Here is a 24,853-nt window from a genome sequence, read left to right as displayed (position 1 = left end):
CAGGCAGTGGAGGGGGGCGGGGGGGGGGGAGTTCAGATGTCATACTCTGTGGTCGTGCTTTGGCTTGAGCTCTCTGAGAGTGACAGCGCAATACCTCTGTCTGTCCCTGTCACCGAAATGTGTCCCTCGCAAACCCGTTTTACAGGATGGAGACCCCTCTGTGTGCCCCCTCTTTCCCTTAATTAAATGTCCTCTCTCCTATAGACGCGAATTCACACATGCATAACTGTTTTCCATTAGGTCTTCATCGTGAAAACACACTATGCTCTATGGCGCCCCTTTCAGGTCAGAATGTGTACTGAATTTAATTACCGCTGCAGGAACGATCTCCGCGCCTAAGGTGTGTTTGAAATCCTTGATTCTGCAGAGGGGGGCAGCGGAATCAGCAGGCGGTATTTGTTTCGGAATAGGGCTGTGGAAAATCAACACTGGCACGGCGATGCACGGGGCCCCCGTGTGACAAAGGTGCAAGATAAATATGTTCCTGTCAGAGTCCCCTAAACCCCCGCTCCGAGCTCGGGGGGCTCCTCTGTTCCTCCTGCTATGAAGCCCAGCATGAGTCTCGTTTAATGAGCAGGCAAATGTGAACTAGCGAGGGCCCCCCCCCTGCCCGCCCCTTCCCACCTATCTGAACTGCATTGGCGCTGCCGCGAGCAGCTGGGGTCCCTTGGATGAGTGGCAAGGTGAAAGAGTCACCGTGGTGATGGGGGGTCAGGGAGGGACCTAATGCTGTTTAAATATTAAAAAAAGGAAACAAGGGTGTCACATACCTCATACAAGGCATTGTAACTGTGACTGCCCCCCCCTGCACCGTTTTCCAAAGGCCAACCCAGCACAATATAATTCAGGCGCCCGGTATTCAACGCGGTCTGTCCCAGGGCTCGGGCATCCGGCGTGTTCTGACAAAGCAGCCATGCTCAGACAGAAATCGGAAACGCAGACTCGTGATTCCACGGCAGATAACGAAGCCCCCGGAGTGACGTCCTCTTCTCCCCGTCGTCCGCGGGAACAGTCACGCGGAGAGCGGAATGGCGCCACGGGAAAGGCGTGCAGCACACCCACACCCAAGAGGGGGGGCTGCCGGTGACGGAAACTGCGGCGTACTGAGTGACAGGCATGCAGGATGAGCCCCCCCCATCAGCCCTGCACAGCCGCCTTCACCTACAGTCATTTTGAATGGAACCTGGAATTTTTTTTACCCCCAGCACACAACTCGGAAAACAGGACTTCTGTTGAAGGTTGTTCCTAAGCGATGGCCAGCTGAATACACCTCAGCAAGGAGCGTTACATGCACAACATGTAGCCTGCTTCCCCCTCCCTCCCCATGGTGGCGCTATACTCTGCTTTTGTGCTACATCGTGAGTCATAGTCTTGTGTCTCCACGGGTCACAGGGGGTGGGTCCACGTGCGGCAGGTGAATGTTGAAGGTGAGACAGGGTTTACGTACTCCCGCTCATCACTCTGTTACTCTGCCCCTGGGACACTTGTTTGTTATTCAGTGTTAAGACAAACACACAGCCTCTTCTCATTCTGCTTCCATGGCCTCACACTCCTGGACAGGGACACCCCTGTCACCTATGTCTGTGTGTCACGGACTTCAGTTTGTTTGGGCACCGCATCTGCTCACTCTCAGGGCGCTCATCCAAGTAAACATGAGTATTGACATGGACTCATGGACAGTGACACTGATGTACCGCAAGTGGTATTGAGTATCTGTGTTCCTTACAGGGAGTCAGTGAGCAGGACGTGTGTCTGTGTTCCTTACAGGGAGTCAGTGAGCAGGACGTGTCTGTGTTCCTTACAGGGAGTCAGTGAGCAGGACGTGTCTGTGTTCCTTACAGGGAGTCAGTGAGCAGGACGTGTCTGTGTTCCTTACAGGGAGTCAGTGAGCAGTACGTGTCTGTGTTCCTTACAGGGAGTCAGTGAGCAGGACGTGTCTGTATTCCTTACAGGGAGTCAGTGAGCAGGACGTGTCTGTATTCCTTACAGGGAGTCAATGAGCAGGACGTGTGTCTGTGTTTTTACAGGGAGTCAGTGAGCAGGACGTGTCTGTGTTCCTAACAGGGAGTCAGTGAGCAGGACGTGTCTGTGTTCCTAACAGGGAGTCAGTGAGCAGGACGTGTCTGTGTTCCTTACAGGGAGTCAGTGAGCAGGACGTGTCTGTGTTCCTAACAGGGAGTCAGTGAGCAGGACGTGTCTGTATTCCTAACAGGGAGTCAGTGAGCAGGACGTGTCTGTGTTCCTTACAGGGAGTCAGTGAGCAGGACGTGTCTGTGTTCCTTACAGGGAGTCAGTGAGCAGGGTGTCTGGCTTTTGTTTTTCTTAAATATCCCCAGTAAACACAACCCTCTCCCTTAATGACGTTGATGAGCTGATGGCTTTTTTCCATAGGAGACATTTCCTGATCCCTGAAGGTTTCTGTTTAGGCATAAACACACACAGCAGGTAATCCTTTTGTTTTCGCCTGTCAGTTTTCTTAGGAAGACATGTGGGCTGATCTCTATCATATACACTTCTTATTTGTGTATGTATGCTTTTACGCGTGTATGATCTGTGTGTGTGTGCGTGCGTGTGTGTGTGTGACACATACACCCTTTCCTCCTCCTGTTGTGACACAGCTGGCCCTGGCAGACACTGCTAACACTGTCCTTGTCTATTATCTAAATAAATATTTAAAGCAGACCCCACTATAAGTGAGTGTAGCTGGAGATGAGCGACTCATGTCTCGAAATAGAAAGCAAGGCAGCGCTGAATTAGGGCAGCCTTAGAGGTGAACCTGGAGACAGTATTTGGGCAACAGCAGTTTGATCCCCCCCCCTCCCCCCCCGCCAATCCGGAGAGCCCAGCTCTCCTTCTCCGCACTAAACAAGCTTTAACACATGGTCAGTCGTTCTGCTCTTATGGTTTTCCAGCCTGCTGGTTTATCTCACGCTCCTCTGTTACTCTTTCCCCCCCCCCCCCACCCAATCTCTCCCAATTTCCCACCTCCATCCACCCTCCATTCCTCTTCCATTCCTCCCTTCCCTCTTCTCTCTCCTCCCTCTCTGCCTCCTGTGGTTCATCTTCTCCTTCCTCCATCTACTTCATTTCCTCCCGCTCTTCTTCTCCTTTTCCTTCCTCATTCCCTTCTTCCTCCTTTCCCCTCCCGGATTCCCCTTCTTAACCCCACTGCCCTCCCTCTCTCGACCCCTCGCTCCTTCTTTCCTCCCTCCATCTCTTCCTCCAGTCTTCGTTTGTCCGGGCACTCTCCTGAGGGTCCAGCCGGCCAGCTCACTGCAGGAAGCAGAGCACCAGGCGGGGGCATGGTGCAAAGACCCCCTGCAGTCGGGGGACAGGCTCTACGTCATGCCCTGGACACCTTACCGCACAGACATGCTGTACGAATATATGTCCTGGGAAGACTTCCGACAGAACCGTGCCACTACGACCTACAAGTGAGCGCCCCCTATTGCTTAAAGGAGAAATGAAAGAATCAGAATATACAAATCTTTATTGGTCGATAAGAACAATTCTTCAACCTGAACTGATGTCTCTGAGAAAATGTGACCCCCCCCCCCCCCCCACAGGCTGCCAAATCGCGTGGATGGGACGGGCTTCGTGGTGTATGACGGAGCCGTGTTCTACAACAAGGAGCGCACGCGCAACATCGTCAAGTACGACCTGCGCACGCGCATCAAGAGCGGGGAGGCCATCATCGCCAACGCCAACTACCACGACACGTCTCCGTACCGCTGGGGCGGCAAGTCTGACATCGACCTGGCCGTGGACGAGAACGGCCTGTGGGTCATCTATGCCACAGAGGCCAACAACGGGCGCCTGGTGGTCAGCCAGGTAAGGAGACGTACCCAACCTCAGCCGCCCCCGTGGGATTATGGGTAATTTGATCATTCAACCGTCCTGACCCCTCCCCGCAGGTGAACCCATATACCCTGCGCTTCGAGGGCACGTGGGAGACAACCTTCGACAAGCGGCTGGCGTCCAATGCCTTCATGGCGTGTGGGGTGCTGTACGCCGTGCGCTCCGTCTACCAGGACGACGACAGCGAGGCAGGTGGTGACCTGGTGCTGTATGCCTACAACACCAACCGCGGGCGTGAAGAGCCTGTGCATATCCCCTTCCCCAACCCCTACCAGTATGTCTCCTCCATCGACTACAACCCTCGCGACAACCAGCTCTACGTGTGGAACAACTACAATGTGCTGAGATACCCACTGGAATTTGGCCCCCCTGATCCCACCAATGGTACGTTCCTGTGTATCTTTCTAGAACCATTGAACTAGTCCACAGTCTAGCCCATCTTTGCTGTGGCAAAACGAGTCACCATTAACAAAACAAAAGAAAAAAACATTTAAAAGAACAATGAGGAGTAAATAGGTCATATATAAATATCCAAAAATGCATATATGAAACATTGATTTGTTGTTTATTGCCATTTAGCAGCTGGTACGAGTAAGAGAGGGAGAACACTGATTTAAAAGGGTCCTTCATCGATCTCGCAGCTGGTATTTATGTAGCGGAGATCAGCAGCAGCGTGTAAACATTCTCAGTGGGGACTGACTCCAGGCTGCTTCGCGGCTTGATCACGCGTCGTGTTGAGTTGGGGTCGTCGGACAGAGGGAGACCTCGGGCATGAGGCCATCCTCCACCCTTGGGGGTGCGAATCCCGCCAGTCACTGGGATCTCAGGGCCAGCGGGAGGCCGGGAACATGAAGAGCAAAAAAAGCAACTGACTGGAGCGCGGAAATAATTACTCTCATCGAAACGTGAAGACAAATCAAACTTTTCGGGGGGAAATGAAGTGTTTAGTGCTAGCTCATTAACTCGTAAACTCCAGAAAGATTCAAATCAACCACTTAACGACAACATTCCAGTGAGGCTTGGAAATTCTGACAGTGTCGCAAGGGAGGGGCGTAGGGAGCGCGCAGCGAACGCGCGGATCCCAGGGGAACGTGCTGTCACACGACACAAAGAGAGCGTGCAAAGTCCATACACGCAAAGCGGAGGTGGGATTTGAACCAATGCCTCACTATGGGGTGCGACCACAGTGCTGCCCCTTTAACGATAATAAAAGGAGTCTACAGTAACCCCTTAACATTTGCAGGGGCGGAAGATCCCCATAAATGTGAACATTTGTGAATCATACTTGTCTTCCCTTAACCTTCACCCATAAGAGTCTGTTAGCCTGATAACGTAACGCGTCTATTTATTCCCAATGTCTAAACAAACGGTACACTTTGCGTGCCAAATTACTTTGTCATTTCCTATTTAGACCTTTTTATATAACGTACAAATCAGTTATACCCCTGTATGTACAAAAGTCACTGCTGTACGCGCTGTGAGCACTGCGTTTTAGACCCATTGTTAAAAATGCAAAATTACCAGCACTGAAAAGTTTAAACGTCACATGATCACAAAGACAGCTAACATGTGACTGAGGGTGGAAACCGAGAGGATGATGTGCTGCGGAATCAAGCCAGGACATTTAATACTGAAGATATATTACGCATTTATATAGTAAATATTATGTATTACTTATATATATACACACTATATGACTTTATGTGATCCAAATCGTTTTCAGGATTTGCACAAATTTCTGCGATCTTTCAGCAAGCGCCAGAAGTATTCCCATTTAATTGTTGACACCCAGTAAACAAAACTGATAATATGAAATGCATAAATATAATATTATGGTGCGTATTAAGGGGGAATCTCCGCCCCCCAGGGAAGGACAGGAAAGCTTCCCCTGAGACCGTTGGGGAGGGCTCTAAAAATGTGTCCACTTTTTTGTTATAGGTTATGTTTTATGTTCCGTACATTAAGGTTCATGGAATAATAGTATTAATATTAATATTATTCTATTAAACTTCTTGCATGATTCTGATGTTATTATTGTGCCTGTATCATATGTTACTGACGGTTCTAACTGCCTGCAGTAATAGCAGAATGTTTTCCTCAGTAACTCTGTCACTGACCGGGCTGCCGCACACCTATGTATGCGTGTGCATGTGACTTGAGGGGGTCGTGGTACACGCTGAAAAATAGCCCCCCCCCCCCAAAAGCTCCTATGTAATTGGAACCCTGGGTAATAATAATCGAAGATATTTCATTTTTGTACTGATCAGTATATCCATTTTATCCGGATACTTTCAGACGTTCATGTCCTGCTGAGGTAGCTGTTAATCTTCTAGTTAACTGCAGGTTAACCGGACTCTGCCCGCTATTCTCTGTGCTCCTCCCAGACCCCGTCACCACGACCCAGATGACCAGCACCACTCTGTCGCCCTTCAAGCCCACCATCGCCCACAGCTCCGGGCCCTCCACGCCACGCCCCCTGCCCCCCACCTCGCACCCCATTGGGGCCATCAACAAGGCCCCCGACCTGAGACCCATCACCGCCACCGTGCCCGTCACCGGCCGGCCACCTCGCCTGCCGCGCCCCCCCCAGGGCCCTGAGCCACATACCTGCGAGGCCCGCGTGGCCCGTGGGGTCCAGTGGCCCCCCACGCAGAAGGGGGAGATGGTGGAACGGCCCTGTCCCAAGGGCTCTCTGGGTAAGGGGCGTGTTCCTGGCATGCCTGCATACCGCCCTTATTTCTACAGCAGTCAGCCATGCGGTTCTCTCTAAGCACCACATGGGGGCAGAAGACCTGATTTTCAGTGACAGAAACCTGGTTTTGAAAGCACTTCACCCCCCCCCCAAGTTTCTACCAAGCCCCCCCGCCACCCCTTGAAGTGCTGCCAGGGCGCCGTTAGCTGCTGCCTTAATTGGCACCCGTTGGCATCAGCTCCAGGCTCGTGACAACGCAGGTGAAGGGGGGGGAGCAGGAACAGTGCCAGTAAAACACCACGGCTTCCGCTCTGATTCACCAGCTCAAATCCCCCCCCCACATCGTCCTCTGCCCATCCTCTTCCTCTCTCTCTCTGTCTAACTTCTCCTTCCCCTCTCCCCACTCTTCTCCCAGCACCCCCTCTCTCCCCCTTCCCCCACTCCCTCCCTCTCTCGCCGGCTCTGCTGGAAGCCTCCCGTCTGCTGGTTTTATTTGTGTGCATGGAGCCGCACGCCGGCTCAGGACCGTCAGATCCCGGGCCTGTGTCCTCTCTCTGAACTCACCTGCGTAAACGCGGAACTTTCCGGAGGATGCAGTGTGGTGGGACGCGGCCTCCCTCGGGTGCTTTCTCTGTGTCACGCCGCTGTGTGATTAGCTTGTTATTTGGCCGCGGCGCCTGCTCTCATTTTTCCTCAGATTTTTTCTCAGCCAGCCTGCATTCCCTCTCCTTCCCCTCCCACAAAACTCTCCACGGCGCTATCCCTGCTCTCCGTCTCAACCAGCTCCTTCGTCCCTCCCTCTCGCTGCATCCAGGCATCGCCTCCTTCCAGTGCTTGGTCTCCCCGGCTATGTGGAGCCCCCGCGGCCCCGACCTCAGCAACTGCACCTCGCCCTGGGTCAGCCAGGTGGCCCAGAAGGTACCAGCCAGACGTGCATCCGGCCCTGCCCAGGGTCTCCAGCACATTGCGGTCATCTTCTGCGTCACTAATATCCTCTGCTGCCAAGAATTATATATATAGTATCTCACCTCCCTCTTTAGTAAATAACCAATTGAATGTGACATGTGGGAGTGGCTTAGAAAGAAACCTAACCCCCATCATATTGCTAAGCCAATCAGCTTTTGGGGGATGCATGTAAATCCCTTCCCCCTTCTTTTTTATTGGTGGTATGGGTTAACGATGGCCAGGGCCGGGTCTACCATTTCACAGGCCCAAATGGGGAGGGGGTCCCCTTTGTACACTTTTGCCAGGCCCCCTTCTGTCATCCGGGCCCTAGGCAGCCTAGATCCAGCACTGAAGGTGACGTCTGTGGTCCCCGCAGATCAAGAGCGGGGAGAACGCAGCGAACATCGCAGGCGAGTTGGTGAACCACACGCGGGGGCGCATCCACGCCGGCGACGTCAGCTCGTCCGTGCGCCTCATGGAGCAGCTACTGGACATCCTGGATGCCCAGCTGCAAGCACTGCGACCTGGAAACAAGGAGTCGGCCGCGCGCAACTACAACAAGGTTCGACGGCCGCCCACGCATGCACTCGCAAACGCTCGCAATTCCCCGAGAGACACGCCGACTCCTACGAGTCACGGAAACACTACGACGCACTCGTCCTCCCTGCCACTCATCCTGCTTTTTTCCTTCCAGCTGCAGAAGAGGGAGAGAACTTGCCGGGCCTACATCCAGGTACCCTCTGCCCCCCCATCAGCTCTCCTCCAGTGTCCCACTTCCGGCTCCTAACCACACATACGCCAGCATGTTAATTGTGTAATTTCGGTGTTTAGCAGTTCTTATCAGAAATAATTGCCGAAAACGTGCCTTTAATGAGATGACTAATTAGTATCCAATTAGCAGTCGGTAAGATAACGCAAACCCCTTACTTTGGGATAGAGGGCGCCATTCCCCCTTTGCCGACTTAGTAACGCACAATTAGCCATAAATAACTTGCGCGGGATTTATACTGCAGAAATCTCATTAGCTACATATAATGACAAGTGGCTGGGATGGTCTCAGGAGAGCCGGTGGAGAAAAAGCTCAGAATACTGCTGAATGAAATGGGGGGCGGGGGGGGGCTGTTTTCTGTGCCTGTGTAAATTCCATAATCGAAGGTGTAATTACACCCCGAAATCAGTTCACTGGTATCTGCATTTAAACTATTATTGATCTATGCCCTGACTGACAGGAGAGGATGATAACACTTTGCGAGTGTCTTTTTTTGTTGAAATGTTACGCTTTGAGTTTTTTTTCCACACGCAACATTGGGCCATGTGACATCTCGGCACGTTGTGAGGAAAAACCTGTATGTGACCTGGAATCTGCTGAACACTGCAGGTTTTGAAGTGGGAGCCTGTTATTGCGGGTAGCATTGAGGAAACAAGAGGAAACGAAAATAGCTGCTTTCTGAATAGCTGTACCCTGATTGGCTGACTATCATACATGCCCTTTTTTAATTGGATGAAATCGTCATGCAGCTAGACTCATCAGTTGAGGAACTAGAATTGGTTTTTATTTCGTTTTTTGTTCATTTTAATTCACTTAATATCTCGCCCTCCTTTCATTTTACATTTTCTCTGAAATATTAATGCTTTTAATACACTGCAGAGGGTGAAAATGCAGTTCTGGCATCTATCAGCTTAGGCCTGACAAAATGTCACTAAGAAACACACGCTTCCTTATTCTGGACATGACAGTCCCAGAGCCCTGAACTGAGCCACATTTAAGCCTCCACCGAGCAGACCAGCGAAGGGGAACTGGCTCGTCACCGTGGTGATTTACCTAGTTAGCACAAAGTGTGACAGTAAATCACAGAGTAACTCCAAAGCTCCATCTACAGGTGGCGATGGGTAATTGAATAATGTGGAATTCTCTGTGGGTGAGAACCGAACGGGCTGCATTGCTTGCACAATGCTTAATTTGCGCTAGAGGCGGAGGATGTTCGCCCGTCCCTCCAAGCCATGACATCTCTCATGACTTTTAGCTTTAGCCTCACTTCATTGCGTGTGGGTCTTGGTTAGGGTATATAGTGACCCCACACTCTCTCTTTCTGGTTTCTCTCCTCTTCCATGCTCTCTCTCCACCTCTCTCTCTTCAGGCTGTAGTTCAGACAGTGGACAACCTGCTCCGGTCTGAGGCGTTGGAGTCATGGCAGGACATGAACAGCACGGAGCAGGCACACACGGCTACCATGCTGCTGGATGTCATGGAGAAGGGCGCCTTCCTGCTGGCCAACAACCTGTATGACGGGCGCTTCTCGGACCGCGGCGCCAACATCGGTGAGGCTGTGTGTGTGTGTGTGTGTGTGTGTGTGTGTGTGTGGTTCCAGTGTGACTTCCAGTATCTAAGAACGTAAACGAAAACCCTTGTGCGTGTGTCTCAGAGTTGGAAGTGTACGTGCTGAACACGGAGATGGATTTCCAGGACCTGTCCTTCCCAAAGTCCCATGCCAGCGACAGCAGCATACAGCTCTCCGCCTCCACGATCAAGCAGTACAGCCGCAACGGTCAGTGGCGTCTCGCTCGGCCGCATGGCGAGGTCGGCCTGCTCTCTTGTTGGCCGCGATCCATTTACCCGGGCATCCTGGCATCTGCTTCCTGTCGAGAGCGGTTCATGTCCCCTAAAAAATAAAGTCAGTTTTTGATGTAAATGAGTGTACAGGAGTTCACAGTAAATTCATTTTTGGGAAAATAGATTTAAAATTAGTGGACATTAATTTAGCAATGAACTGAATTTAAAAAAAAAAAAAAAAAACAGAAAATATTGTCACGATGTATTAGGAATCAACAGCAAATGGCTCTTATTTCATTATACCCGATTATTGTGCCTTTTTAGAATTTGTGTTCTAGATGTGACCATCACAGTCAGCACTTGGCATTTTCCTACCGTTCCCAGTGAGAATTTCACTCTAACCTTGATTGTCCTTTTCATAGCACCAAAGGCTCTTGGGAATCAAATGATTAAAGCATAATTTGAGCATTAAAACGGGAAAAGGGCAGTAGGATGCATCTTTTAAATATAAATATCACGACAAAAGGTTATTGTTCTAGCGCGGTGAACTCAACCATACAGAAGATCATCGGGAAAACCTGACACTGTGATCGGAAAATTTGATCTGGAGAACGCAAATTGCTCTCGTTCAAAGACCTAGCCGGTACAGATATCACCCGCTGATACCGACGGGTTAAGCTTTTCCAGAAGCGGAGACCAAGTTCACTGCTCACAGGGCGTGTAATACAATTTCCCTTGGACACATCAGAAATTGCTCAGTGATGAACTAAATTAACTTGACATTCTTCATGTTAAATTTGCTGGGTAGGCGTTTAATGCTAACCCCTTTTCACATTCACAAGGTTGTGATGACCATTCCTGATCGCTCCATCTCATCATTTCCCCCACATATCTGTCTCATCCTTTATTTCTTCTCATTTATTTATTCTTCCTATGCAGTCAGGCGGAGATCGTGATGCCGGGTGCAGGAATGCGCTCATTAAAACTATTTCGGGGATGACGTGCTTCCCCGTGGGTTCTCTCTTGGCCAGCAGGTCAGGTGAAGGTGGTCTTCATGCTTTACAAGAACCTGGGGTCTTTCCTCTCCACGGAAAACGCCACCGTCAAGATGGAGGCGGAGCTGGGGTCTGGTGGACGGAGCCTGGTGGTGAATTCGCACGTTATCGCCGCATCCATCAACAAGGAGTCGAGCCGGGTTTTTCTGACCGAGCCTGTGGTGTACACCATGAGGCACTTGCAGGTGGGCTTGCTGCTCAGATGCATGGGCCGAGATACACAAACACACATGCACAGTGCAAGTATTCATCTTTATGGGGACTCATAATTCAGTTCTATCGGCATAATCCTAATCCCAATTTAAATAACCTCAATCCCTATCCAGCCCCAATATTAACCATAAGTAACCAAACAAAAGTCTTTTGTCATTTTTAGTTTTTAATTATTATTGTTGCATTTCTTTTAAATCTAATTGAAGTTATCCTTGTGGGCACCAAAAAAATGTCCCCAAGAGGTAAAAATTAAGTAACAGGTTTTTATCAGAGTGCGGAGAAATCTGGTCTCCGCTATGTAATTACAGAAACGCATTCTCTGACACGCAGGCGTCACTGTTTCTCGGCTGTCAGTCACTACATTAAACTCTTTTCAGTACAGCTCATAAACTTTAGTTATGGAGAAGAAGGGACCCGTCTCTGCGGTGTCTATTTCTCACGATTTATCTGCAAAAACATTGTCAAAAAGGTACTCTCCCACACCCTAAGACAAGCCGCCTTTTTTTTTTAATTGCGTTTGGTTTAAGATGTTATCGTAGGAAGAGACTGCTTATGTCAGTACAAAAGCGTATAGATGCCTTTAACACGTCCTCTGCAAAAAGTGTAAAATTGTAGGACGCCTAAATGTAACTCCGTTTCCCTTGCAAAGCATTATGGGTCTTTCCAAGATAGTTACCAGCGATAATGCCGCCCTGAAAGTGGAAGTTTAATAAGCTTGATAATGCCCATATTTGAACAAAATATAAATTTTGGATAAAGGTAGGAGATGTACCTTTATCGGAGACAAACTATGCCGCTGAAATCTCAGAAGAGAACGGATTATACGGACGGAGTAAAATCCCATTATAAAAGAGCGTGTTATCTTAGTAAAACACGCGCATTTAGTTAATCTACGTTTAATTTATGTACATTAGTTTTTAACTACGCAAGGAAACCACGCGTACACTAGTAACATGAAAATTAGAGGCGTCTAAAGTGGGTCCCGCATCTGCACACAGAAGGCGCATGTCTGTGATAGAAGTGCACGTGTGTTTCCGCAGTTGGAGAACCACTTCAGCCCGAATTGCTCTTTCTGGAACTACTCGGAGCGCACCATGACGGGCCAGTGGTCCTCGCAGGGCTGCAAGCTGCTGGACACCAACGGCACGCACACCACCTGCTCCTGCAGCCACCTCACCAACTTCGCCGTACTGATGGCGCACCGCGAGCCAGCTGTAGGTGCCGCGGGCGCGCGCGCTCTGCGCACCGGGAGACACGCCATGCATGCAGACATGAAGTTGTACCGGACATGCATACACGCATTCATACGTGAAACGTACAACGGGATTCAAACTGGACAACAGTGTTACCAGATCCAGCAAAGATCTCCAGGCTAAGGTCTGGGAAACTAAAACTAGCCCAGTATTTGAAATCCTAGTATACTGTATCTCAGAGAAATAAACCAGTATTTTGAATGCTGATCACATTTAAATGTTCAACATTTTAAAATCACAGTTAAACACAATGACGTCATGCAGACGAACGCACTCTTTCTGGGTTGCTGAGTGAGATTTTTAATTATTGACTAGTTTGCACACGTATTTATATGTATGTAACAGTTTTGTTACCTTGTGAATAGTGGGTAGGGCTTGCAAACTACCCCCAACGCTTCTGATTAACCTAATTTTAGGTTTATAATGAATATTCCGTAGGATTTCTTGCGATTCAGGTATTACTCAGGATTAAGAGTCACTTACATTTATAATAATTAATCCCCTCCCCCTTACAGTCCGCTGCAGCGGAACATTATGAAAGCAGCCGAAAAACCCGCAATCCGCTAATATTTACTCGTAACTGTATTTCCTAAATAACCAAACTGGCGACCTGGCAACTCTGCTGGACAGTTTACGTGGACGCGCATTGCTTCTCATGCTCGCTCCAGAACACAGATAGATAAAGATGTATGTATTGGTTGAAATATTATGGCTTGCCAACTCACACTTTCATACGGAGCCCCTGAAGGGACCTGTGCAAAAAATGAAAATAAAATGCTCTTACTTTCTCATGCTCACGAGATACTTTTGCGCGCCCACGAGATCACGCAAGAAATCTCACAGCAAATCTAATTTTATTCTATTATAAACCTAGAAGTAGCTGTATCCAAAGCGTTGGGGAAGTTTCCGAATCCTCCATGTGTGTACAGACTTGAAAATCTCACTTAAGCCAGCTGACCAAAGTTGGCAACTCTGAATGTTGATTCTTTCGATCTGAATGTTTCATCGGTAAAGGTAAAATCGATTCTATCGGTAAAGTAATATGTTATCGTGATTTATTATTTTAAACGTTATTTTAACGTTGAATTAAAATAATACGATCAACCCCCTCCCCGCTCGGCAAACTTAATCTGCCGGCAGTATCGATTTTCGTATTGGTATAGGGACACCAACCTTAGTATTACTTGGGTCGAAGAGAAAATCAGTGGCGTCAGTGTGCTGAAATGAGACGTGAACGCGCAGACGTGCCCGTGCGCCGGCCCAAGCTCCGCTCCGCCCGAAAAACTGTCGAATAAGCCCACATATGACACAATCCGCATTCGTGACTTGGAGGGGATGCGGCAAAAGTAGCTAAATAAAGTATTAGCAAGATGTAATAGGAAGAGCCAGCTGTTTTATGTGCTGCTAATTATTCATATAAAAATGTAAAAACTGACCGGTCACAGATGGTTAGATTACAAAGGTAACCGTTCATCTAGTTAGATGTGTGGAGAAATATAGAAAAGTATTTTTAGCAAATTAATTAAATTAGGGGCAAGTATGCAGGTTCCATCCAGCAGAATTCTTAGAGTTGTCTTTTCGCTTTGGCTTCGCTTTGTTCCTATTCCGTTCGGTCTGATCATTTGTGAGACAGATAGAGTGACACAGAGTCACTCAGAAATCGTTTAGCTATCGTGTTTCGGCTGTTGCCTTCGCAGCAGTTGAATTAGGTGTTGTCATGGTCATTACTGGAGCGGGGTGATTTGACTGGCACTCTCTGTCCCTGCCAGTACCCTGGCCACATGCACGAGATCATCCTCTTTGTGATCACCTGGGTGGGAATCGTCATCTCCCTGGTGTGCCTGGCCATCTGCATCTCCACCTTCTGTTGCCTGCGAGGCATGCAGACCGACCGCAACACCATCCACAAGAACCTCTGCATCAATCTCTTCATCGCTGAGCTCCTCTTCCTTATCGGCATCGACAAGACGCAGTACCACGTGAGTTTGGCGGTGTCCAGCTCTGTGCATTAGGTATATAACCCTCCCCAGAAGATTGTGGGTTCAAATCCCTCGGCCAGCATATAGTCACTGTCGGGCTCTTGATAATGGCCCGTAACCCAGCTGTTCTAGCGGTGCTGGGTGACCCTGCTCTCTGACCTCAAGCTTCCTTCACTTCACATCACTGGACAAACGCATCTGCCAAAGAAATAGAAATTTACCTCGCTGAGAGACTATGGAATCCAGACCAAAGTAGCCGAGTGCAGCATAATGCTACACGGCCCAGACCACATTAAACGAGTGCAGAGATGAAGGTACCGGTTCACAGAGCAGCATCCAACAATGATGATCTAATTACAGGGATTGCATATCATTTCCTTCCTCCGTTCCTGTTTTGTTGCGCCCCCCCCCCCCCCGCATACAGATCGCTTGCCCCATCTTTGCCGGCCTCCTGCACTTCTTCTTCCTGGCTGCCTTCTCCTGGATGTGCCTGGAGGGCGTCCAGCTCTACCTGATGCTGGTGGAGGTCTTCGAGGGCGAGTCTTCCCGCAAGAAGTACTACTACCTGTGTGGCTACTGCTTCCCCGCACTGGTGGTGGGCATCTCGGCGGCCATCGACTACCGCAGCTACGGCACCAAAAAAGCGTGCGTACCCCGCTCCATTCCCCCAGGCGCCCTCCCGTGCATGTGCTTGCATGTGTGACCCAGTGACTGACCACATGACGCCAACCCCACACAGGTGCTGGCTGCGTGTGGATAACTACTTCATCTGGAGCTTCATTGGGCCGGTCTCTTTCGTTATTGTGGTGAGTCTCTTGATCTGTCAGTTATGAGGCACATATGGAGAAGCTTTGAGTTTTTACCATACGGACGGATGTTTTACTTGAACCGGCTTAAGAGTCCTCGTCTTTAGCCACGGCGCCACCTGCTGGTTAATGCTTATAGAGTGCCTGGTTTTCCCTCCGGCTCCAGCTGAACCTCATGTTCCTACTGATCACCCTGCACAAGATGATCCGCAGCTCCTCGGCTCTCAAACCCGACTCCAGTCGCCTTGACAACATCAAGTGAGGCCCGGCATGCTGTCGGGGCACAGGGGATGCTGGGATACGAGGGGTTAAGGGCGGGGCAGGATAGAGGGGAGAGGATGAATGTGTAGCGGCGAGGCGGTGAGGTAGGGGTAGTGAACGTGGAAAATGGACGACTGAGGAGGTGTGTTAGGAGATGACGTGTCTGCCAACAGGTCCTGGGCTCTGGGGGCCATTGCCTTGCTCTTCCTTCTGGGCCTGACCTGGGCGTTTGGTCTCCTCTTCATCAATGAGAACACGGTCATCATGGCCTACCTCTTCACCACCTTCAACGCCTTCCAGGGCATGTTCATCTTCATCTTCCACTGCGCCCTGCAGAAGAAGGTCACTATCTGTCTGTGTGCGTGTGTGTGTGCGTCTGTGTGTGTGTGTGTGTGCACACATGACCCCCTGTGTGTGTCCTCAGGTCCATAAGGAGTACAGTAAGTGTCTCCGCCACTCCTACTGCTGCAGCCGCTCTTCCACCACCAGCTCCCACAGCTCGCTGAAGACCTCAGCGCTGCGAGCAAACAACCGCTACTACACAGGCAACCAGGCACGGCACGCCTCCGCCACCAGGCAGGTGAGGGCGCCCCCTGGAGACGCACGGGGCTGCAGCCTGGCTCCTCCGCTGATAGACACGTCAACCCCTCTCTTCGCTTATTTATCTCCCCCGACTGTTTATGTCTGCGATTACTTAGCTTCCCGTGACTCTCCGCTCTTCATTATTAATGTGCTCGTAAAACGAAATGTTTCATCTATAATGCTTTACAATACATAAATAATAACTTATCATACCTGACACATGCAGTCATGCCTGTCCATAAACACACATAGCCATGTGAGGAATTAGAATGTCCTGTGATGGTTCTCTGTGGGCTTTAAGAGGGCTGTTAAGCTGTGACAGACAGGCAGTTGACGAGCGTGATGCGTATGGCCTCACTGCACACCCTGCGGGGCTTTGTGGCCCCTCTGTGCTCGGTAGGCAGCTCTGGCCCAGCCGTCCTCATGTGACAGGCCTTTCTGAATGACGAACGGGCTCCATCCGCCGCGATGGCCCAGCTGTGCGCTGCCCATGTGACTGACAAGGGCCCCGTTCGCCCCCCGTGCCCCTCTCTGCCCCCCAGAGTCGCATACGCAGGATGTGGAACGACACGGTCCGCAAGCAGACGGAGTCCTCTTTCATGGCGGGGGACATAAACAGCACCCCCACGCTGAACCGCGGTGAGTCTGCTGCCCACTGCAGGACATCGAGGAGCCAGGGGGAGCTTTACGTGACGCCAGGCCTCCCGCGTCTGCGAGATGCTCGCGATCCCGTGCGTCCCCCCCCTCTCTGTCCTCCGCTGCCTTTCCCTCCCCCTGTCATCCAAGCTCAGCGAAAAGGCAGTAATGGAAATAATGCTCCCGGCTACCACTCCGATCAGCGTCGTTCTCAGCTCTCATCATCATCATCATCGACATCATCATCATCGTCATAATGGTCATCGTCCTCCCTGCCGCGATGCCTGTAATTGTGGCGATCTGTGGCTTCATGGCAGCAGACATAGCTGCGTGTTAAATCACCCGGCGCGTTCTAGACCTCCGTCCCGCGTTTTCACTGTTAATGAACTAATTATTGTGTGGGCTAGTAGGAGGCAATTAGCGTAATTGCAGCGAGCGACAGTGGCATGTGATGGGATAAGCTGATAGCCAGTTTCAGGGGATTTAATAAGGGGGCCGGCCCGGGATGGGGGCGTTAATGAAATTTGAGGGATTTAACAAAGAAAAAAAAAAGGTAGAAAGACAAACAGGCTTGTTGAAAATAAAATCTTTTCTTTTGTTCTTCACTGGCCGAGGGAGAACAGCTGCGGAGAGATGCGCACAAAGCGATTTCACGGCGAAGCAGAATAATTAAATCGGACATTATCTCGGAGAGAAGAGCCGGTGTTATCAATCAAACATGCTCTCATCTCTTCCAGTTTGCCTCTTCGCGTTTTCCATGAACCGTTCTTCCGCCATGATGGCAATCGGCCCCGATTCGCTGGTGCGGCGTCAGTCGGTGCCTCTCCTTCCCTCCCTTCGCATGGGGCCTTTTAGATTGCGTGTGATTCCCGCATGAGATCGTATCTCCTGCTGAAGCCAAGGTGCTCTTGCTCTGTTTGAAGCCCTCACAGGCGCCTGCTTTCCCATAGCCTGCATCCTCTGTGGCTTCATTGTTCAGCCCTCTAAGCTTTCGCGTGTAGGAATGACAAAAACCTAGCGCTGGCCTCCCCTCCGAGCGTTTTCCTGGATGAACCTTTCCGAACCTGTGAGATGTTTCTTAACGCTCCCCCTCGACTCGCTTTCCGCTTCCCGCCCCCCTCCTCCCCCCGCCTTTCTCCAGCGACCATGGGCAACCACCTCCTGACCAATCCGGTGCTGCAGACTCGCTCTGGCACCTCCCCCTACAACACTCTACTGGCCGAGAGCTTCAACCCGCCCTCGCCCGGCGTCTTCAACTCCACTGGTCAGCCCGCCTGCTCGTCTCTCCGCCTGCCCAATCGTTTGGCTGCGTGTCTCCTGCAGTGTGGGTCACGTTCCGGCGTGCGCGTCTCCATGTGTCACCCGCAGCTGCATGCCCCTAATTCGCGACGTTATATGTATGTGTGTGTGTGGTGTGTGTGTGTGTGTGTGGTTCTCTTAGTAAGGGTGAGTGTGTCTGAGTGTCAGCAGTATGTAGAGGGTAGCATGGGGCCCCTGTTCTGTTTTGAAGAACAGCAGCCGTGTCCCCTGCTGGGGGGGGCGAGGGGGGGGGGTGGATTTCAGATGCTATTTCTGTTGAATAATTGAAAGAGCTTCGACATAATGCATGAGCAGAATGATCCCACGCTTCTAAGTGACACATTTTTACAGGAAGCAGGAGGCCGACTTCATTAGAATGTCTAATTGCTCTCGTCACGGGTGATGAATGTTGATTAAAATCGTATTAGGCATTAAAATTTAAATCAGCATACTTTTCATTCCCGGTTTGATGCTCTTTGCTAATCCGTCTATAGTCATTTAAAAAAAAAAAAAAAAAGCAGGATTTTTTATTTTAGAGACGCTGTTCAGTCACGGCTGACGGACGCGGAGGAGACAGCTGTGCTTGTCGCCGGGGCCGATCCATGCCTCCCGCCGTTCTCTGCACATGCGGTTGTCGGCGACGGGCACGCGTGCATGTACGTGTAACGCCAGCGTGCTATTTCCCGTCATGTGTCGGCAGAGTGTACAGTTTACAGCTGTCGGGACCTCTGAGACTGTTGGCGAGGAAGGGAGGGAGGGAGACGGAGCAGAAAGGTGTCAGACAGACGGTGACAGCCTGAGAGAGTGTCAGAGGAGTGAGAGAGAGAGCAAGCGACCAGCCTGCACCATCATTCATGTTTCTTTTCTCCTTTTTTTCACTCCTCTCTGTGGACCAGGGACCTTCCGAGACCCAAGTAAGAGTTTTCATTTGTTTATTAAACCAGCAGTCGCTATCTCGGCTGACTGCCAGACCTAAGAGCCGCTCTTGTCCTCTCTCCCCCTCTAGAGGGCACTCTCTCCAAGAGTCGGGACTCCTGCGGCATGGAGACCCTACCGCTCAACGGGAACTTTAACAACAGCTACTCCCTACGCAGTATCGGCTCCGGGGACTTTCTAGGGGGCGGGGTCGGGGGCTCGGACAGCTCCCCCCCGCTCCTGCACGCCAGGGGCTCGGAGACCCTCGGCGGATGCAGCATCCGACGGAACCTGTCCGACGCCGCTGCCTTCGAGAAGATGATCATTTCGGAGCTGGTGCACAACAACCTGCGAGGTGGTGGGGGCGGGGCTGGGGGCGGGGCTCAGGGGGAGCGGGCAGGCACTCTGGCGAGGGCCCGCGGAGGAGGGGCTACGCGGGGAGGTGCGGACGTGGGCTCGGGGGAGGAGGAGCCCCTCCCTCCTCGGGACGTGGAGCGGCTCTACAAAGCGCTGGAGGAACCGCTGCTCCTGCAACGCGCCCAGTCCGTGCTCTACCAAAGCGACCCCGACGAATCCGAGAGCTACGCCGCCGACCTCACTGAGAGCCTGGAGGCCGACGGGGGTGGAGCTAGCAGCCGCTCGCCCGCCCTACGGGACTCGCCCTACCCCGACAGCAGCCCCGAGCCCCTGGAAGTGGCACCGCGCTCCGCACAGCCTCCCGAGGAGCTCTACTACAGTTCGGGCCGGCCCGCTCTGGGCCCCCGCGGCACTGCCATGCAGACCTTCTACCAGAGCGCCCCCAGGAGGCCCAGCGGGGAGGGCTACCTGGCACCTGCGCAGGCCGCGGAGCCCCCACACAGTGAGGGCGACGGGCAGATGCAGCTGGTCACCAGCCTGTGACTCAGACGATGGTGAGCGGAGTGGGGGGCCGGGATATCCCGATGGCCGGTGTTCCGCCCACCCTCCCTATCTCGCTCATCCTCACTGCTTCCCGTTCATCGCCTCTCATCCCCGTTATCGTTTCTTAATTTTATCTGGAAGACATGTGAACAGACCCACGGCTACGCAGAACGATCCGCCTCGATTTTCGTCCTTATTTCCTCCCTTCCTTCTGTCCTTACTTCCCTCTCTCTCCACAGTGCCCCTTCGTTGGACTGTTCTGCTCCCCTTTTTCTCACACCACAAGCCCCACCTCCATGCATCCCTGTAGACGTCTGGACCCTCACCCATCATCAAATGCGGCTCCACCCCCCCCCCACACACACTCGGTTCTGGGTCCTCCTTGACCCTTCCTCGCAGACCTCCTCCTCAGTCTCGCTACAGTCTCCTCTGCCGTTTCGTTCCCCTTGCTCCATGAGGCCTGCGATGTGCCAACGTCACGCTTTGAGTGTTCCCAGAATGCTCTTCGGTGTTGCCAAAAAAATAATAATAATAATTCAATGCAAAACCGGCCCAGATACGAAGAGCAGAGCAGCGGAGGAAAGTGAGGAAAGTGAGGAAGTTCAGCGAAAGGAGCCTGTGAATGAGTCGGACGGTGGCACAGGGGAGAGGACAGCACGATTACCCACGATTATCCCTCTCTGTGCTTACGCCCTGTGCCAGAACGAATCTCCTGTAATGGGGAAAAGCATGCAGATGCGCCATGATTGGGCAGTCAGTGGGGCGGGGGCAAAGGTCAGGGTTCATGGGGTGAAGAAACTCCAGCCAGGAGTGATGGAGAACTTTAAAGGAAGCTGTCTTTCTCCCTTTTTATTATCCGCTCTGGATACCTATAGAACATAAAGGAAACCTTTTCCCATAATTCCTCTGCGGGGCGGACGAGGGGCTCCGCCCCCCCGCAGCCACGCCCAGGTCCTCCTTCAGGACACTTTCAGGTGAAGCTGGACACTATTGCTGAGTGCTGTTGAGGTGGAGGGGTTTCTGATTAGTCCCCTTATAACTCTAATCCATCGTTGTAAATAAGAACCAAATTAACAAAAGCAACAACGGAAGTAACTAAGATATGAAGATATACGACTAATTTCTTGTATTGCAACTTAACGACAAAAGAGAAAACAATAAAAAAAAAACATTGTAGGAGTTTGTGACCCTGAATGACACACTTTCTTTCTCTTTTCATTCTACTCCTCTCTCTGCTCGCTTTCACTCACTCACTCCCCAGTTTTCTAAGCCTACTAGGTAAGGCTACGTTTAAGAGGGGGCAGTATTGGGGCCTGGGTGAGGGAGGAGAGTGACAGATTTTAAATGCAGAAACTTCCTGGCACAATTTTTAATGTGACGTTCCATGTTTTCTGCTGCAGGCACTGCGGGTGTTACAGCGGCTTCGCTGTGAACGGGGATGTTCCTGTTGCTGCAGAAAATAACTCGTGTTGGGAGGCGGGGGCCATTTTGAAAAAACGGCCCCACCTTTCTGGCGAGAATTATCATAGACATAAACCGAATAGATTTGTTACACTTGTTGAGTGAGCTTCCTTAATGGAATTGAGCCTTATAGAATACATAGAATATATTGAATAGGAATTATTCTGTCAAATCATCTTCGTTAAATTCCACCGTATTTATATATCTGCCATAGGACTTGTTGTAATTCTAGAACGTCGGTTACTCGTTGCGCGCATCCTTTCAGGGAGCCATTTTGGATGTCAGGTCAAAGCATATCAGGAAAATAATTCGGATGATCTCGCACCTATATTTCTACGCAAGGCGGTACGTGAGCGGCGTTGGCTGGCGGCCATCTTCTTTTCCATTTCTCAAGTTCCGATGTGAACCAGACGCGGTTTATTTTTCACGTCTGGTAATTTCCACTCAGCTGCTGGGAAAGGTGGGGAGCACGGGTGGGGTGCTGAGATTTGGCCTTCCAGTGTTTTTTTTTTTTATTGTTTCTGTTATACCGACAAAAGGAAAATGTAAAGCCCAGTCTACGCTATACGTGAAACGGGCGTGCCTCCGGGTGTTCCGACATCTTTTCGCATGTTTATTCCTGCTGTGTGCTGAGTACCTTTCTGGCCTGTAATCTGGACCAACCTGGGATGTACAAGGGAATATATATATTTTTTTTTGGTTTGGGATTTGTTCCTGCTTCAGAAAATGCACTTTTCCTGGGCGAGCTGTAAATTTGGAACGCTTTCGATCCTCTGACCGAATGGGGCGATGTGGGTGGGGGGCAGGCGGCCTCGCTCCTTGCTTTGGGCTCCGTGACTCCGTCACGGCGTGTGTCACACGTGTCTGAAGTGACTGAAAGTCACAGCCCAAGACAAAGTTGAATCCTGAGATTCTGGCACCTTCTCTCTCCTGCACAGAAACCAAAGTTCTGTTCCAGCTCAGATCCTGGAATGCAGTTCTGGGGTGGTTCCGTGTTCAGGTTCCCATAGGGCGGCAGTCTCCCCCAGCTGTTTAGCTGCCATGCATCCAGAACACGGAATGTAATCCCGGGCGATCGCCGTCGGACGCTGAGATCTGATGGGCTTTTTTTTCCGCGGCACATTTTGTTCTCGGCTTGCTGGCGCATCCCCTGCGCTCTGAAGTGCTCTGAAGTAGCGTGGCACACGGTAACCGTGGTTACACAGCCGCATTCAGCCCGTCCACCCAGCAGTCTCTGCCGCTGCGCTTTTCACTGGCCAGACCAGCGGCCGGGGAGGCTGCACCCCGTCAGACCGCGTTGCTCTCAAATGATGCGTCTTTGTCCCCTGTTTCGGTTTGACGGCTTCTGCCTCAGTATCCAGGGTGGTTATCCTGCGACTATTATTTAACTCGCACAATTTTGCACACATCTGTCCATAATGAGTTAAATTTGGGTCTTTTTGTTGCTGTTTCTGTCATGCGGATTCCAGCTTGCTGGTCTGATTCAATTCCACTCTCCTATTTCCCCACGTTCTCTCGCTCCACACCCCACTGTCTCCCCCAGGCCACCCCAGACCCCATCTTTTTCATAATTATTTCTTTTTCGGAGTAGCACCTTAGCACCAGCAGTCTGTATGGTTGAAGGAAGCTCTGAATCTATTCACTGACTGGACCCCTCCCCCCATCAACTGCACGCGTCTTGGCAAAGGCACTGTCCTGGGTTAGGCCCCCACTGTGACTGGCACAGCGCGCCACTGTATTGAAGGTGTTTGGCAGACAGCTGTCGGTTCCTGGGAACAGAACAATCTGACATGGTGGTCATATTTAGAGGGTAAAATCGGGATGCTGCTGCCCTCTTGTGGACAAACAGAGAATCGCGTCACCACGTTCATGGAACTGGAGGGTGACTATTTGTGATTGGACTCACCAGCCATGTTGACCTAATAGCACTCCCATCACCGTATGACCACTTAAGGCCAGTAATTCTCGTTTCTTCTCTAGAAAGGCTTTAAAAACGAGACGACACCATCAAATATATGTGAGGAATTTAGATATTTCCTCTACTCTTCAGTAGAATTATTTGCGACAGATGCGTAGTGCCAGTATGCTGCTTACAGTGTCCTAGCGGCTGCAGGTGGTTTGAAATGCTCCACAGTCGTGTACCTTTGTGAATCCACGGTGTGGTCTGTGGGTGTGGTCTGTGGGTGTGGTCTGTGTTCATTCTCAGCAGCTGTTTCTTAAATAGAGCTAGCGGCATGCTGAGTGTGGACTGGGACAGCTTCAAAGCACATGGGGGTGAAGCTAAATGCACAGTAAGGGTCACAGGAAATCACACAGCAGATCTTGGCGGCACAGGTCTGGGGAGCTGTAGTGTGCTACAGGAGACGTGGAAGTCGCTGCTTTTGCCGCCATTTATGTATGAATTCCTTCCTCCGGCCCCACGCACCCTGAAACCAAGCAGGGGGGTGTCTCTGAGTATTCCGAGAAGCTGAGATCTCCAAGGGTCCAAGAGAAAGGAGCAGGATTATTAATGGTGTGAATGAGCAGGGGCGTGGGTATATCTGTTGGTATGCCAGGGGAGAGCGGGCGTGTTTCTGGGGATCTCGGTGGAGAGAGAACGTTTCTCTTGTGGTCCCAAGGAAGGGGGGCGTGTCTCTCTTGCGGTTCCGGGGAGGATGGAGAGTGGCTTTTAGATTTCTGGGAACGGGCCAAGGGAATGCCAGGACAATGGAGGTGTGTCTTCCCAGTTTTTCTCCAGCAGAAAAGACTGTGTGGACGGTAGAAGGAGCATATCACACCTGACCTGGTCTTCAGGGGCTGTGGGTGTCCTGGGACGGCAAGAACAGGCTGTAAGACGGCAGTCTGCCAAAATTTGCACACTGATGACCGATGAGGGACCAGGGTCAAAGAGTGAAAGAATGAACTCTGTGCCAATGGGATCACATGCAGAGAACCACTTCTAAACAACTTATTTCGGAGTACTGTTTGTTCTCCCTTTTTATTTACTAATTTATTTTATGTTAAAAAGTAATTATGATTTCATTATTTTGTTACGATGCTTTTTTGATGCTTTCTCATATCAAGTGCTTTGAAGGGAAGAGAGTTCTGTGACTGCGCAGATCACCACAGACTTTTAAAGACAAACTCTGTATCAACACATATTAATAAAAAGATCACCATACAACCCATGACTGGCCGCCTGTCTTTCTGTCTGTTTGTGTCGGTCTAGAGTGGAGTCGGCGGTGCCTGCAGAAAATTAAAGAATTTAGATTGGGGTGGCCAACAGGGGGCGCTCCTATTTTTGGGGGTGGCCAGGGGGTTGTGGTTTGTCCCCTGGTCGTAAGAAAAACGACGAGAGGATTAAAAATTATTTGACGTAAATAATCCGCTAATCAGCCCACGGAACAAAAAGCCTCTGAACTGGGAGGGGGGTGGATCATATAGATTGGTCAGATTTGGTGATGTGGG

General features: G+C 50.9%; 1 protein-coding gene across 3 annotated transcripts in view; it reads left to right on the top strand.

The window, feature by feature from the left end:
• Window positions 1-24,626, top strand: part of LOC125717544 (adhesion G protein-coupled receptor L1-like) — a 66,072-nt gene extending 41,446 nt beyond the window's left edge. For 2 of the 3 annotated variants that reach the window (XM_048990597.1, XM_048990599.1), the window contains 21 exons: window positions 3,227-3,434; window positions 3,567-3,831; window positions 3,915-4,242; window positions 6,243-6,554; window positions 7,365-7,468; window positions 7,872-8,057; window positions 8,190-8,228; window positions 9,634-9,814; window positions 9,919-10,041; window positions 11,078-11,286; window positions 12,355-12,528; window positions 14,337-14,546; window positions 14,971-15,191; window positions 15,286-15,352; window positions 15,519-15,610; window positions 15,787-15,955; window positions 16,038-16,193; window positions 16,738-16,834; window positions 17,973-18,095; window positions 19,027-19,044; window positions 19,137-24,626. In XM_048990597.1, coding sequence (XP_048846554.1) covers window positions 3,227-3,434; window positions 3,567-3,831; window positions 3,915-4,242; window positions 6,243-6,554; window positions 7,365-7,468; window positions 7,872-8,057; window positions 8,190-8,228; window positions 9,634-9,814; window positions 9,919-10,041; window positions 11,078-11,286; window positions 12,355-12,528; window positions 14,337-14,546; window positions 14,971-15,191; window positions 15,286-15,352; window positions 15,519-15,610; window positions 15,787-15,955; window positions 16,038-16,193; window positions 16,738-16,834; window positions 17,973-18,095; window positions 19,027-19,044; window positions 19,137-19,945 — 4,091 coding nt within the window. In that variant the 3' untranslated portion in view covers window positions 19,946-24,626. The remainder of the gene's footprint in view (window positions 1-3,226; window positions 3,435-3,566; window positions 3,832-3,914; window positions 4,243-6,242; window positions 6,555-7,364; window positions 7,469-7,871; window positions 8,058-8,189; window positions 8,229-9,633; window positions 9,815-9,918; window positions 10,042-11,077; window positions 11,287-12,354; window positions 12,529-14,336; window positions 14,547-14,970; window positions 15,192-15,285; window positions 15,353-15,518; window positions 15,611-15,786; window positions 15,956-16,037; window positions 16,194-16,737; window positions 16,835-17,972; window positions 18,096-19,026; window positions 19,045-19,136) is intronic. The other variant, XM_048990598.1, reaches the window with a different exon arrangement.
• Window positions 24,627-24,853: the final 227 nt, after the last annotated feature.

This window comes from Brienomyrus brachyistius, chromosome 22 (assembly GCF_023856365.1).
Source record: "Brienomyrus brachyistius isolate T26 chromosome 22, BBRACH_0.4, whole genome shotgun sequence".
NCBI lineage: Eukaryota > Metazoa > Chordata > Actinopteri > Osteoglossiformes > Mormyridae > Brienomyrus > Brienomyrus brachyistius.
This window is presented reverse-complemented; position numbering and strand designations above follow the sequence as displayed.